Source organism: Solanum dulcamara, chromosome 3 (assembly GCF_947179165.1).
Source record: "Solanum dulcamara chromosome 3, daSolDulc1.2, whole genome shotgun sequence".
NCBI classification, from domain to species: domain Eukaryota; kingdom Viridiplantae; phylum Streptophyta; class Magnoliopsida; order Solanales; family Solanaceae; genus Solanum; species Solanum dulcamara.
In genome coordinates this window covers 3904163-3919179 of record NC_077239.1, presented here as the reverse complement: position 1 = coordinate 3919179, position 15017 = coordinate 3904163, and the positions used below count along the sequence as shown (strand labels likewise).

Here is a 15017-nt window from a genome sequence, read left to right as displayed (position 1 = left end):
AAATTTTCTAACTAAAGTTACTTATTGTACTGTCTCCTTTGTCCCAATTTATATGTTTTACATTTTTACTTTCTGTTTTAGTCAATATTAAAAAGAATGATATATTTTTTATATTTAATAATAATTTAAATTTAAAATATCTATTTTATTCTTAATAAAATGATTTCTAAACACACAAATATATATGATTTATTTTAAACAATAAGTGTTAAAAAAAATTCTTTCTTAAACTCTGTATCAAATAAACTAACTTATATAAATTAGAACAAAGAAAATACATGTTATAATTTTATGTTATTTTTTATTTTTTTTATACATAACAATATAACATATATATATATATATATATATATATTTATATATATATATATATATATATATATATTTATTTATTTATTTATTTATTATTAAATAACGTGATACATTGTTAGGTCACTAGGTTGTCCCAAAACTCTTTGATGCTTGAAATTGAACATTTTTTTATTGTTACAATAATTCTGCAGATTTTCTCTTTGTTCAATTTACCCACAAAGATTTCAGTTCAAAACTGTTCCGCTGACCAACGAAACAATGTCTCTATCTGTTCCTCACTTCATCAATGGTGTAAAGGTCAGTTTTTTTCCTTACCCTTTCAGGCTCTGTTTTAATTACCCGTAAAAATTTCTGCAGAAATTAGTATGGGATATGCTTTTTTTCCAGTTGAACTCGTACTACTAATCAAAGAATCAAGAATGTTAATTTCATTGTAAAAAAAAATCCCTTTATTGTGTTAGTGTATTTGATTTGTGCAATAGCTTGATGGTTGCTTAATTACTTGCATTTCAGCAGCTCTCCTCTAAAGGTGGTTCTTTTCATTTGTTCTTTTTATAATCGTGGTGTTTGGACCATCTTGTGCACAACTCGACTGAATCTACGTGATATGTGTCATCTCACAAGGCTAGGACAGATGAAAAGAAATCGTCTGTGTTTTTTTGGTCTTTATTGGGATTTGAAATCATGTTTCTCAACCTTACTTAATTGACCACTACGCTACACCTTGGGTGCAAAAAGAGGTTCTTTTTCTGTTATGTTTTTCCGTTTGCACTAGTTAAAAAGTGTGAAATTTTAAGCTGCAGGTACGTGGTTCGCCAAAGGGTTTTAAGAGAGATTGTAAAGTATTTACAGTTATATCAATGTCAAAAGAGGCATCAAATTATATACCAGCAGCTCCTATATTTATCCCTGAAGGACCATGGCAGCAGGTGAGAGACTTCCCTCCAGTCTTTATATCTTTGTTGTTTCAATCAATCAACTACACCTCAATGCAACTAGTCGTTGTTGCTTATCTGATTCAACTATAGTTCCACTCTATTTGGGCCAATTTTATTCCAAGACTAAATTAGGAGTTATATGCAGCTAGATGTTTAGCTAAATATCACACTTTTTTTTTATATTTATGATGGTGGTTCATGGCCAGCTTGCACGAAAGAGAAAAATCTATATATCACATTATACTTATACTAACATAATTTTAATGTTATCAAGTATTGTTATCTCTTTGTTTGGTGAGACTATTTTATCTGATAAGATCGAGATGGTAGCTTTCTGAACAATAGTGCCTGCGGTATAATATGGTATTATGAAACCGGTGAGTTTCTCATTGGTGCTAGAAAGTGATGAATAAAAGCAAATATAGACATTCTAAGCTACTCTAATAGGCATTATACAATTGCTACAATTTTTTTTAGCTAGAGACGAGATAGATAATTCGGGTCAACATTCTAAAAGTAGTACTCTAGCATAATTATGTCAGACCATCATTTCAGGAGAAAGCAATCAAAGATCTATTGTAAGCTTAAGCTCATCCGAATTTGTTAAATTATATTTCTATAGCTGTATGTATATTTGCTAGTATATGATTCTTGATAAAACTTATGCAAACAGGGTTAATAATCTTCTTTTTCTAAACCTCACTACTTCAGTACTCTCGCGTTGTTTGATATTAGATTTCTAATAGGACGGGTGATGATTCAGGATCAGTGAGATATAATTTTGTCTGTAGACAACTTAGACTGCTTCAAATGTGTAGATTCCTGGTGGTGTTACTGCTGCGAAGGGTTTTAAAGCTGCTGGGATGTATGGTGGATTGCGTGCTCTTGGAGAGAAACCTGATCTCGCACTCGTCACTTGTGATGTAGATGCCATATCTGCAGGTCAGCTGCCCAGATATAGTCCTCGGTCATCAATGTTGAGCTTTTCGTAGGTTCAGAATGGAAAACTATATTATGGTTTGCTTAAAATTCTTACCTCCTTTCCCCCACCCACTCCTTCCTTGTAAGAGAAAAGGAATATATAGCTTTCTTCAAATGAAAAAGGAACACATTTGTTTGGTGGTTGTGTTAAAACTTACCATCAACCAATATAAACCAATGAATCATGAATCACCTTTTTCTTGTTTTTCATCCAGGGGCATTTACTACAAATGTTGTTGCAGCTGCACCTGTACTATACTGTAAAAGCGCACTAAATGCATCTAAAACGGTATGTAGGAGAAACTGTACTTATTGTTTTGCCTTTCTTGTGGTGAAGGAACTTTTGTCACCTCTAGAACTGTCAATTTTCACGCACTATTGTAGTTCTGTACTCTGCATACTCTTTGTTTACCTTACATTGACTTAAGCAATGACGTCATACAATAAGAAGAAAAGTCGTTGCAATTGGTTACTATTGGGCCGAAAAAAAGTTTTAAATTAAGCTATCATGCTATCTTATTGGTCTCCTTCACACATTTAAGCCGATGCTTTTGTATTTTTATGATTTAGTAGAGAAAGGGATGCATCTCCATTTATATTTAGGAATGATTCCAGACTTTCATGAATTTTTACTATTTTGTGAATCCGAGAAGCATATTAGAAGTATATAATAGTAACCTGATGTCATGGATTGGTTGCAGCAAGCTTGACTGCTTCTGAAGTCTTGTCTTCTTATACGAATACTACCACTTTTCAGGCTCGTGCGGTATTGATAAATGCTGGTCAAGCTAATGCAGCAACGGTAATTTCTCCTGAAAGTTTAATTGGAAGCTCAATTTTTGGACTTTAGTTCAAAGCAGGGTGCCTCTCCTCCTCTAGTTTCAATTTGATTGGCAGTAAAAGCAAATCCAGACTCATCCAAATTCACAAAGAAGTGATAGGCTCGAAGTCATAAATTGTGATGATGTCATATCACTTTTCTGTGTTATTTGATAATGTGACTTGAGATTTTCAGGATTTCCTTTTCAGGGTGATGCAGGTTATCAGGATGTAATAGAGTGCTCAAGTGCACTTGCTAAGGTTTGCAGTTTGTCCATTTTGGTTTAGACTTTAGATATTTGGTTTCTGATAGCAATTTTCAATTGTGACAGTTACTTCAACTGAAGCAAGATGAAGTCTTGATCGAATCAACTGGTGTAATAGGTCAAAGAATAAAGAAGGTAAATGCTTACATGTTGCACTTAATTGATTTTCCCTAATTGCTTGAACCTCTTTCTTGCATATAGCAATACCCAATGTTGGATGCCTTGAATTTACATTTCTTTGGCATATTTGTGTATGATTTTTACTGTGCGAGTTTTTTCCCTGACCAGTAACCCCGTTTTTTATGTTTTATATCACTTGCAGGAAGCACTTCTCAACTCACTCCCACATCTTGTTAGACAGCTTTCACCAAGCGTGGAGGGGTAATCATCTTTTTCTGATGTAATACTCTATATTTTTAATTGGCATCATCAGATTTATCCTATATTAATTCTGTATCTTTCTTCCCTTAAACTTACCCATTCATGTTTGTATTCAGGTTTTCTAAATAATGAACTTCAATCCACTCTTGATGGCCTGTTCTGGCTACAGATTGCTGATCTCATATGTTCATTTGCAGGGCAAATTCTGCAGCTGTAGCTATAACGACCACTGATCTTGTTAGTAAGAGTGTGGCTGTTGAAACAGAGGTATGAAGATTAATTTTCCAGCATTTGTGTGTTTGTTTTGATTAAGGTTCTTCGATGCTATTATTCATTACTCTCCCAATTGTATGACAGTTTGAGTCGAGCTATTTATTTTGGGTAGAGTTTTATTAGATATCATAATTATGGTTTTGAAATAATTATCATGTAATTTCTTTTTAATCAATTCAAGTTCCATTTTCAAAACTAAATAATTGGCACGAATCACTTCAAAATTTGACAATGTTGTGTTGTATAAAATTGGATGAATAGAATGATAATAACTAAGGTTACAATTTGTAACTTGGAGTTTTTGCCGGACCCTGAAAGAAATAAAGCAAAGGTAGAAATGTTAATGAAATCAACTAGTGTATGGGATTATGGCTGGAGGAAGAATACACCGAATTTCCTTTACTCGGGGTTAAAAGATGTTCTGCCTGCTGGAATTATTATTCCTTTCTTGATATCAAGCACTAAGATATCAAAAGGATGATGCAGTTTCATGATGTATCGTCTATAGCTGCAAGCCTAAAAATTCTTGCTGGTTGATAGTGCATCAGCAATCATTGGTAGCTTCAGGATACGAGTAGCCTGATGTGTATGAATCTCTCTATGCTTGTGTATATATCAGTTTGTTATGTGATTCCAGTAATCCCATTGCGGTTATAATGATCCCCTTTTTCATTCTATTTGCGATGAACCACATTTAACATTTACACTCTCTTGATGTTGGTCTAAATTCCTTGATCAGTTAAATTCAATAAATGGTTAGTATTTGGTAAGAGCTTTTACAAGAACAAATGAAGTTAAGAACTAGAGACTTTTTCTTTTGGAGAGTGGAAAGGGATGGAGGTCTCTTCGCTTGTTAGTTTTTACCGTTTCTTGGAGTAAAATTTCTGAAAAGGAATAGAAAGTGAATGCCTGTGAACTTAAAGGTCTCTGATGGATATTATGCATATTCGATTTACAACTAGTGACAACTTTCCCTTAAGCACAGGAACAAGTTTTGGTAGATACGAAAGTAAAATTGTTCAGCACATTTAAGATTGTTGACATATGTTATGCTTAATACAGACCAAAAGCAGTAACTTAGCATCTAGGTGAAATCAATGTATAATCTGACTCAAGACTGTCTGCAGTTTGTGTGTCCCGAAGTCCCATTTCTGAAAGGAAAGAAACTATAATGAGTTTGTAATGATATATATATCTGTACTTCTACTCAGGTAAGAGGAACTCGAATAAGAGTTGGGGGCATGGCAAAGGGTTCTGGGATGATTCATCCTAACATGGCAACAATGCTTGGCGTAAGTATCTTCAGAATTCCTCTGTTTCCACTTTCCACTTAAGCAGTGAGAGTATCTTACTGGATTCGAGCAACTATGCAGGTGGTAACTACTGATGCCTCGGTCACAAGTGATGTTTGGAGAAAGATGGTACAAGTTGCTGTAAATCGAAGTTTTAATCAAATTACAGTAAGTAAGAAAATTATATTGTTGTAATACTTCAGACGCATACTAGTCTGACCATGCATGAGAACTGGAGTTCAATGGTAGACATTTTCCCTGAGTTGCATATGAACATTTCTGTTGTATTTAATTATCAAATGAAGCAGCAAAATTTTGAGTTCACTGAAAGTTTAATTGTCTTTCTTGCTATTAATATTTTTCTTGTCTTGTAGAATTTGTAGCGCTTCTTGTTTTAGCTGATATGGTGTGTGTGTATATATATATATATATATTGTTGCTCTCTCTTTCTTGGAATCGGTACTTTTAAGCCGAGGGTCTTTCGGAAACAGCCTCTCTACCTCCGTGAGGTAGTGGTAAGGTCTGCGTATACTTTACCCTCCCCAGACCCCACTTGTGGGATTCCACTGGGTATGTTGTTGTTGTTTGTTGTTGAAAGCTTAATTGTCAAATAGATCAAAATTGTTTAATATTCTCCTTATTCTATTTTCTTTTCTACTCTGGCAACCTATATGGCAGTAGATTAAAGTAAAGCTTTAGATTCGTGAAAACTTATGCAAGTTGTTTCCACCTGGTTTGTGGGTCTGAGGAAGAGAGATTGATGCTATGTGTTTTTGGTACATCAGTACTGGTAGAAGTTCTTTCGCATGATATATCTGAGACATTATTTTTTCTGTTATGTTTAGTAGTCTTGTGTTATTTGTTTGGTTGCATCTCTAGAATGGTTTTAGTTTATGCCGTGTGATTTTATCAAATCCATTTCCCCATAATGCTAATAATTACCTGATTGATTTGACTCAGCCTGTTCACATATTTCAAATGCTCTTGTTAATTTGCTTTGTGTACCACAGTTCTGTTTATGAGCATAATAGACGCAACAATGTCATCTCAATGTATTCGGTGACTTTGTTGCATGATCTAAACCCAAGAGAGCATATATATTTTGACAGGTCGATGGAGACACCAGTACAAATGATGCTGTCATTGCTCTGGCCAGTGGACTTTCAGAATCATATGAGATTTCTTCTTTGAACTCCTCCGAGGCAGAACACCTACAAAACTGCCTTGATGCTGTATGTTCTATTATTTCCTTTATATGCTTTATTCTCATCCGACTAGTCTATCTTGACCTAAACAAGACCAGGATAGGGTGTTACTAGGTTGTGTCCAGTTTTTGTCTCCTTGATATGTTTCTGAGAAATTAGCATTTCAACCTTCCATTAAGTTTCTCTTATTTACATCTTCTGTTGTCTTGTGTGATAGTAGAAGAGTCAAATTTGTGATGAAATGGACTTTCAGCATGATTTCGTTTTGTTTTTTTATTTGTTTCTTTGATTTTAGTTACTTGATCTTTCTGTTTAATAGTTCAGCCTGCACACTCTTCGTCATGGGTTTCACCATAATGGATTATATGCCAAGCTCTTTCAAGCAAAAACATTTACATAGCTTAGCAAAATTACTGGTCAGAATGGTCACAAACGAAGATTCTTGTGACCTGTGAAGTATTATGAACATAATAATAATGGAATTTCCTGATAACTCATCAGAAAACAAAGGTACATCCTTATAGCTTGCAAGAGTGTTGACATGATTCCACTACAGGTAATGCAGGGTCTAGCAAAATCAATAGCTTGGGATGGTGAAGGAGCAACATGTTTGATTGAGGTCTGTATTTCTTTATTATGTTCCTTATGAGCTTTGACCAACTTCCATTTACTAGTAGTTTTATTTCTTAAACATGCATAAGCCTAGCAACCAACTGTAGAAAAGTGATTCTCATATGATATTTTCATTTATTCTATCTGATTATAGATGAATACTAGAAAAGAATGATAAACGGATGGCTGAGTAGGTACGGATCTCAACTACAATACATGGTGTGAGTTCATTTTCTTCAGCTTTGGTGAGCATGTTTACTGGGGACGTGCTGTGCTTGTGGGTTGTAGCAGGCTGTCGGGTGGTAGTCAAGGTGTGGTCCGGAGAGTGTCATAAAAAGAGAGAACAATTGAATGGGTTATCATAGTTGAGCTTGTTAAGGATAAATTGAAAAGAATAATTTGATGGTGTCAAAGATGGAAACGGATATCTTGTCTTGGTCATAGAAATAAATACATATAAATCGTCTTAGGTTCGGTTCCCAGCAAAGGGCACCCAAGGGTGTGGTCAAAATGGTCAATGAAGTGAGTTGAGAGCTATGAAATCTCATGTTCAATTCCTAGTGGAGGCAAACACACTAGGTGATTTTTCCCCATATGTCCGAGTCTTAGTGAGCTATGAGATCTCATGTTCAATTCCTAGTGGAGGCAAACACACTAGGTGATTTTTTCCCATATGTCCGAGTCTTAGTGAACAAAGTTACCCGAGTACCTGTGTTGGTAGGAGTTGGGAGGTAACAAGTACGGAAGTACCCCGTTGAATTAGTTGAGGGCGTGCATGCTGCCCGACACCATGGTTATAAAAAGAAATACATATAACTGATATAAGTAGAAGGTCATAAAAGAAATTCGCATTATCTTATGTTGATACAAATACTGGACGATGGTAGCTATGCTATATCAGGAAAGAAATCTAGCTATGGTGGAGTGCTCGATCTCATGCAGGTTATGGTAGGGTGAAGGTACTAGTATTTTAATATAGGATACACAGAATATTAGTTCTTTCTTTAGGTTGACGCTAGATTTGAATTCTTTTGTTACTTGGCATGGTAAAGGACAATCATGTAAGTGGAGAAGGGTAAAAGGGCAGACCCATTATCCATCGAGTTTCGAACTGCATGTGCTACTTGCCCTCGGGGATTTCTCAGTTATCAAAAAAAGGGTAGTCATTTATTTTCATTTGACAAAATATTTAAAATGTGGCTTCCTTAATCTTCCATTTTGTTGATGAGCATATATACACAAGAAGCTTCTAGAATCACTTTTTCTATTTTTAAAGCTTTGCTCATCTCTAATTGTGAACATAGGTGAGGGTTGATGGTGCTGATAACGAAGCTGAAGCAGCAAAGATTGCTCGTTCAGTGGCTTCTTCTTCACTTGTCAAGGTATGAAGTGAATTAGTTTGCATATCTACTTGGAGCTATCTAGAAAGTACATTTTACTGATACTTTCCTTTCTATAATCAGGCTGCTGTATACGGTAGGGATCCAAATTGGGGCCGTATTGCTTGTGCTGCTGGCTATGCAGGGATTCCTTTCAACGCCGACAAGCTTCGGATATCACTCGGAGATATTGTGCTTATGGAAGCAGGGCAACCACTTCCATTTGATAGGTATGGAGAATGATGCCCCACTTTTGTATTGCTTTATTAGGCATGGGCCCTGGAATTGCCTTGTCGTGTCAGATTTTGTCTCAAGAGGGAACTATAAAGCTTCTTGAATAGCCGCCTAGAAGCACACTAACCAACTCATTTTGGTTAGGTTTGATGCTACTCTCATTTTCCGACCAAGACATAACCAATTCCTTTAGCTCTTGTATGTTTAATTTTCCTGGTGAGGCCTTAGCCATTATAGAGCGTACAATAGTTCTTTTGTCTTGGATAATATCTCGAACTCAAATTAGCGGCTGTTGCTCCAGTATTCAGTAGTCCAATTTCGGATGGTAGGCCTAAAGTACATACCACCTCATTTATACTGTTCTACATGCTTTAGCACATGATTTTTTCCCTTTCTTTTTGTATGTCTCTCTTTGGACATCATAATCTTGGGTCTTCTTGCAGGGTTGCAGCTAGCAATTATCTCCGAAAGGCTGGTGAAGTTCACGGCACTGTTGAAATCCAAATATCTACTGGTAAGTTTCACATACATAAACAGGCATATTCATATTGTACTTCCTCTGCATTGGTGTATCGTGACGAAAGTAAACCAACTCCATGGCAGCACACATAGCTCTAGAGATATAACTACCAGAAGACTGTCCCTATGCAAACTAGTCTTTGAATAAATCATTTACTTGATCTTCTTTCTAAGATGACGCAAATTGAGACTTGTTTCCAACATGTTCGTCAATCGCTGTTGCTTGAGATGTTGAGAACAGTACTGGCAAGAAAAATGCTGTGCCAAGCTTCAAATCAAATTGATATATTTTTCGTGCCGAGCCCCTCTCCAACCCAGAAAAAGTACTTTCTCTTTGTCAGGTCCAAAAATCTGACTTTGTACCTTAGATAAATGGCAAAAATTTTCACCGTCCAAGAATTCAAAAATATTTCAGACTTACACTATCTCTTGTTATTTCAGACTTGACGGGGCATCTTTTTAACAACTATTCTAAACTACTTCTCACTTCAGTTATCATTTTGATTGCTCCCCTATATAGGAGTGTTTTAAAAATCTACCTTCTTGATCTCCATGATAGTGAAAAGGGTTCATACATTCAGGTGGACGGGATAATATCTATCTGCTCTATATATGCGCGAATACAGTTTCTAGTGTGACCTTAATTTGATGGCGTCTCTCACCCCCTTCCAAACTATGAAGAGGTCTCCTTCCACAATACTTTATTATCCTCCGGTTTGACCTTCTGAAGTTCATCAAAGACGACCCAATGTGACTACTATGGTCTCTTACCTTCATCTCGATATCTTGCCCATGCACAAGCTTTACTGTTAAAAAGCCAGGATGGTATACTTCTGTGACATTTGCAAGGCCAAGGCATTATGTCCGCTTTGTTCATGCTTCATGGATTTGTTTGTATGCACTGTAGTTTTGTGGCTTCTCTGTCCGCGTTAACTAGACATCTTGTACCACAGAGTATAAACAAATTAATCGTGCGTTTTCCTTGTACAGGTGATGGACCAGGAAGCGGAATAGCATGGGGCTGTGACTTGAGTTATGATTATGTCAAGATTAACGCAGAGTACACAACGTGAAACAGGACGTGCAGCTCAAAGATCGAAGTCTCTCCTACTAATAAAGCAGTTCCGACTCAGCCATTGTTATTGGTTCTGTAGTTGTAAAATTCAAATGCAACATGTATGGATACTGCTGGAATCAGCAAAATTTTGCTAGATTGACAAGACTTACCAAATTGTTGTTATTTCATCATTTCACACATCTGATAAACTAGAAGCTCCAATGTCATGTATCTTAATTCTGCATGGTGTCCGTTATTTGTAATAAATTTTGTTCCAATTTACTTCAAAGTTTTACCCCTGAGGTTTCGGAAATTATGTTCACAAATTAGACACTATGTTGCTACATGAAAAGGTTTCGTACATGCTAGGCTTACAGATTTTCATGATCAAAATCTCGAAATCAGAAAAAACACAGAAACAACTTCATACAATTTGTTCAAACCAACTAGAAACACAGGAAAGCAAAAAGTCATCCGTCTGTTCTACATGCAAAAGTTTTAAGGTTTAGTACAAAAATGCCAACAACAACTCTTTTAACAACTCCCACAACTCAGTTAAGCGTCAAACTTATTTATTTACAGAACTAGAGGAAACGATCAAGAAGAGCACACACCACGATTAAAAAGGAAGCTCATGAAGCCTTTGCAACTGGGAAATGCAACTTTGTGACAGATTTCTTTAGAAAACTACTACCACAGAATGGATCCGGGGTGCTGCCAATATCATAATCCATGGCACCAGTCTGCAGCCCACTAGAATGAGCAGTGATGTTATCCTCCAGAGAATGAAAGCTAGAACAAGTCATTATGTGGTTATCTTCTAGAGGATGATAACTCCTCTTGGTACTCCCGCCATGTTTCCGACCTTGTTTCTTGTCTTTACCTTTGCTCCCTCGTGAAGATTTGCCATTACTTTTCTGCTTATTCTTCCCATTCTTTCTGTGGTCACTCCTGTGACGTTGTACCTTGTTTGGCACATGCGAAACTGCTGTCGGGATAGGGTCATACACATCCGGAGCCCATGTCACAGACAGCTTCTTGGGTGGTTTGCCTTGTTTCTCACGGCTACCTTTAATGGCAGATACAAGCTTCAAAGTTGTCTGAGAATAAAAACAAAAAAAGGAGAAAGGGAAAAAACACAACTGTTAACCAACGATATAATGGAAATAAACTTAATAGCTCAACCCTGAAAAAATACCAACACAGAGTCGCCCTCTGTGTATGAGATAGTATTTATATGCTCCAACTGCTGTTCCAAAATACTGTTGCTTCAGCTTGATAACCAAGTCCAGAGCCATGTGTAAATAACAGAGAGAGAGAGAGAGATACATGGCAGCACACAACATATGCTGGGAAAAAAGATATACTCCCTCTATCCCAATTTATGTGACACTCTATCCTTTTTAGTCAGTCTTAAAAAGAATGTCACCTTTCTATGACTGAAAACAATGTAACTTTAAAATTCCTCTTTTGCCTTAAATAAATGTCTTACAGCCACACAAATGGTCAAGGAGTTGTTTAGACCACAAATTTCAAAAGCCTTCCTTTCATTCTTAAACTTTGTGCTAAGTCAAACCGTGCCACATAAATCGGGACAGGGGATGGGGTGAGATGAAGGAAATGATGGCTCATCATATTGACAATACAATAATAGCCCTAACAGAAGAGAACCGATAAAATGCTAAAGCAACCTACCAGCAAAAGGGGGAAAGGTGAAAAAGACAAGCAATAGATATTAAGGGTATGGCTGAAGGAAACAGCACACTTCATAAGCCCACGGTTCAAATATCCTCCTACAAAATTATTCAAGAAATATCCCATCCCCCCAAAATGTGAAAGAAACTAAACATGACGCATAAACCATTAACACTTCCCACTATTAATGTTCATGGTATGATTCCTGTTGAAGCATCTACTCGGGGGAGGGTGCAGTGCGGTCGTGAACTGAGGTCAGAATGCATACGGCTCTATTAAGGAATACTAATGTAAGCAGACAACAGTATAGTTTCCTATATAACAAAAGATATCGTTAAGTGGACTATAATCTTCATTACAAACAGGGAGTCAAAAGACCTTCTAGGTCTTTTTTATAGGTATATAAGGGCAGCCCGGTGCACTAAAGCTCCCGCTATGCGCAGGGTCCGGGGAAGAGCCCGACCACAAGGGTTTATTGTACGCAGCCTTACCTTGCATTTCTGCCAGAGGCTGTTTCCAAGGCTTGAACCCGTGACCTCCTGGTCACATGACAACAACTTTACCGGTTACTACAAGGCTCCCTTCATAGGTAAGAAACCCTTTATCGTTAAAATGAATATGCTTGAAAATTGGCAATACTAACATAAGCAGACAACACTAGATTGTCTAATATGACAAAAAATATCTTTAAGTGGGCTAAAAACTTCATGAAGAACAGGGAGTCAAAAAACCTTCTACATCTTTTTTATATCTAAGAAAACCTTTATCATTAAAATGAATATGCTAGAAAATTGACCTTAAATGTCTCAGGACACAAAACTCACAGGTGAAGATATGGAACGTGAATAAGGCAAGTCAGTTGATTTAGCATTAGCCTCCTGCTCCTTCTTCACATGAACCAACTCAGCAAGGGGAGTGCTCATAGCAGAGCATGGAAACTCTGAACACTTGATCAAGCATTTTTCTAAGTCGGTACTGCCAGTGTTAGTGTCATTTGAATGCATATCTTCGCTTCCATCTTCCTCCAATATGTTGGAATCTTCCTTGTAAATCAAGTCTTCACCATCCTCAATCCTCAAAGATTCAGTGAAATGGCGCGCAAGATCACTAGCAAAAGGACCTCCTGGATTGCCAGAAGCACAACCAAGAGTCTCCTTTGATGACTCACAAAAGCAACTTATACTTTCAGAGTCAAACTTGTAATTAGCAGAACAAACGGCCATCAATTAAAGAGAGCAGCAAAGATCTGCACAAATATGCACACGTAGTCTCAGCACAAACAAGAACCAACATTTGTTAGAAAAGAACAGAGATATTATACAACTGAACTAATTGCAAGTTGGAATTAACTGGTCATCCGAAAGTTATCAAAAAATATTTTTAAATCATTCTAGATTTGATCCATCTATCACGACAAAGCAGCAAATCTAAAGTCAAAGGAAAAGAATGCGCACTGATTGTCATAACATTAATTAATAGGGATGCCGTTGCACGCCAAACAAATACTTCCAAAATTCTTGTTAATGGTCATTTTCAACTTACGGAATCATTATCTACGTCGAGAATAAGGGTAGTAGGCAGCTGAGAGTTGTTGTACTTTTATGGGGGAGAGTAAAGGCGGGGGCAAGTTCCTCTTCTCCTAGTTTAGTAACATTAATTATATTCGTATCATATCTTATTCTTAAATTTTCACTACTACCTGTTGTTTAATTTGCCCTGTTTATCTTGCTATTCTATTGCCCTTATTTTCCTTTCAAAATCTTTGATTACACGTTTTTTGAGCCGACATCTATCTGAAACAACCTCTCTAGCCCACAAAGGTAGGGGTAAAGTTAGCATGCATCTTAATATCCTCCCGAGACCCCACTTGTGATAGTATTGTTAGTCCATAGTCATGCTACCCAGCTATATATCTTTCGGGCAAATATTACACCCTGCCTATAAGTAATCTACCTTAAAAGGAAAAGTAAGGATTTCCGATCACCATAACAAATTCATCATTACAAGAATTAGCCATCACAACATCCAAAATTACTAGAAATGATCAATTATTAACTTTATGCATTATCTAGACATAGATCGGAAGCAAAAAATAAAAAATCTCTAGACATATATTATGTAATAATTTAAATAACCATAAAGCACCAAGCGGATTGACAAACAATCAAATCACAGATCATTACCTTTCAGTATGTCGATATAAAGCAAAATCACGCAAATTTCCACCAGATTTTTCTACAACTACTCGGAAAAAGATCTGAAATAGCTGAAAAATCCCTCGAAACAAACAGAAAACCGGCAAATATGGCAGCTGAAACAGAAACGAAGAAGAACAAACAAAAAAACCAGACGAAGGCGAATTAAACGTTAACTAAAACTATTACGCCAAGGCTTCAAACGATGAGAACACAAAACGCCATAGAAAGAAGCAGCTTGAGGTAAAGTCAACAGATCCAAATCAAAAGGCGAAACCGAATGCATCGTAACGATGCGATGCCCTTCGATTTCCCACCGCCACCAAAACCAAAATCCCTAATTCCAAACAAACAAACCAAAAACTCGATTCAACTCCACACAACAAAATCTCAAATTACAGTGATCGAATTCGAACAAATCGATAGAATGAATGAAGAAGATTGAATTCCTCGAATTTCAAAGAAACATAATCAGAAAACGAGTAAATCGGATCATTATTATAGCCCTAAATTACCATCGAATTCAACGGAAGACCAAAAATATTTTGGGGGAGATAATGGGAGAAAAAACGAGATTTTTTTCATTTATAGGTACTCTTTACACTTTGTTTGGATGGTTCTTAACCTATTATCTCATAATGTATCATATTATATTGTATTGTATTATATCATATCATATCATATTATATTATTTTAATTGATATAATATTTAGATAGAATGTATCATTCTTTAGGATAAATAATAAAATATAATTATTAAATAATAAGTAAAGACAAAATAAGAAGAAAATATTAACATAACGACGTGACTACAACAAATCAATCGTTACTCAAAATAAGTCTTTTCGTCGTTACCTAG

At 36.3% G+C, this 15017-nt stretch overlaps 2 protein-coding genes across 3 annotated transcripts; one reads left to right on the top strand and one right to left on the bottom strand.

The window, feature by feature from the left end:
• Positions 1–425: 425 nt before the first annotated feature.
• LOC129882211 (arginine biosynthesis bifunctional protein ArgJ, chloroplastic) lies at positions 426–10570 on the top strand. 2 transcript variants are annotated; one of them, XM_055956410.1, is made up of 17 exons: positions 426–609; positions 1116–1241; positions 2069–2192; positions 2447–2520; positions 2989–3033; positions 3261–3311; positions 3383–3451; positions 3639–3697; positions 3895–3964; positions 5182–5262; positions 5344–5430; positions 6372–6494; positions 7024–7086; positions 8384–8461; positions 8543–8688; positions 9136–9206; positions 10202–10570. In XM_055956410.1, the coding sequence occupies exons 1-17, from the start codon at positions 571–573 to the stop codon at positions 10282–10284; spliced, it is 1389 nt and encodes a 462-aa protein (XP_055812385.1). In that variant the 5' UTR covers positions 426–570; the 3' UTR covers positions 10285–10570. The 2 variants fall into 2 exon arrangements, with proteins under 2 accessions (XP_055812385.1, XP_055812384.1); XM_055956409.1 differs by having other exon boundaries at positions 1110–1241.
• A 157-nt stretch (positions 10571–10727) lies between these two features.
• LOC129882212 (uncharacterized) lies at positions 10728–14722 on the bottom strand. Its single transcript, XM_055956411.1, has 3 exons — positions 14147–14722; positions 12788–13209; positions 10728–11368 (listed from the first exon to the last, which is right to left on the bottom strand). Exons 2-3 carry the CDS (start codon positions 13184–13186, stop codon positions 10901–10903), a joined length of 867 nt encoding a protein of 288 aa, XP_055812386.1. The 5' UTR covers positions 13187–13209; positions 14147–14722; the 3' UTR covers positions 10728–10900.
• Positions 14723–15017: the final 295 nt, after the last annotated feature.

Bases quoted from the DNA above. Each gene is read 5' to 3' on its own strand.
- LOC129882212 (XM_055956411.1), bottom strand. From the start codon at position 13,186: ATGGCCGTTTGTTCTGCTAATTACAAGTTTGACTCTGAAAGTATAAGT. The intron at 11,369-12,787 runs GTGAGTTTTGTG...TTTTATTCTCAG, and splicing joins CACGTTCCATATCTTCACCT to ACAACTTTGAAGCTTGTATC.
- LOC129882211 (XM_055956409.1), top strand. From the start codon at position 571: ATGTCTCTATCTGTTCCTCACTTCATCAATGGTGTAAAG. The intron at 3,452-3,638 runs GTAAATGCTTAC...TATCACTTGCAG, and splicing joins TAGGTCAAAGAATAAAGAAG to GAAGCACTTCTCAACTCACT. The intron at 6,495-7,023 runs GTATGTTCTATT...ATTCCACTACAG, and splicing joins TACAAAACTGCCTTGATGCT to GTAATGCAGGGTCTAGCAAA.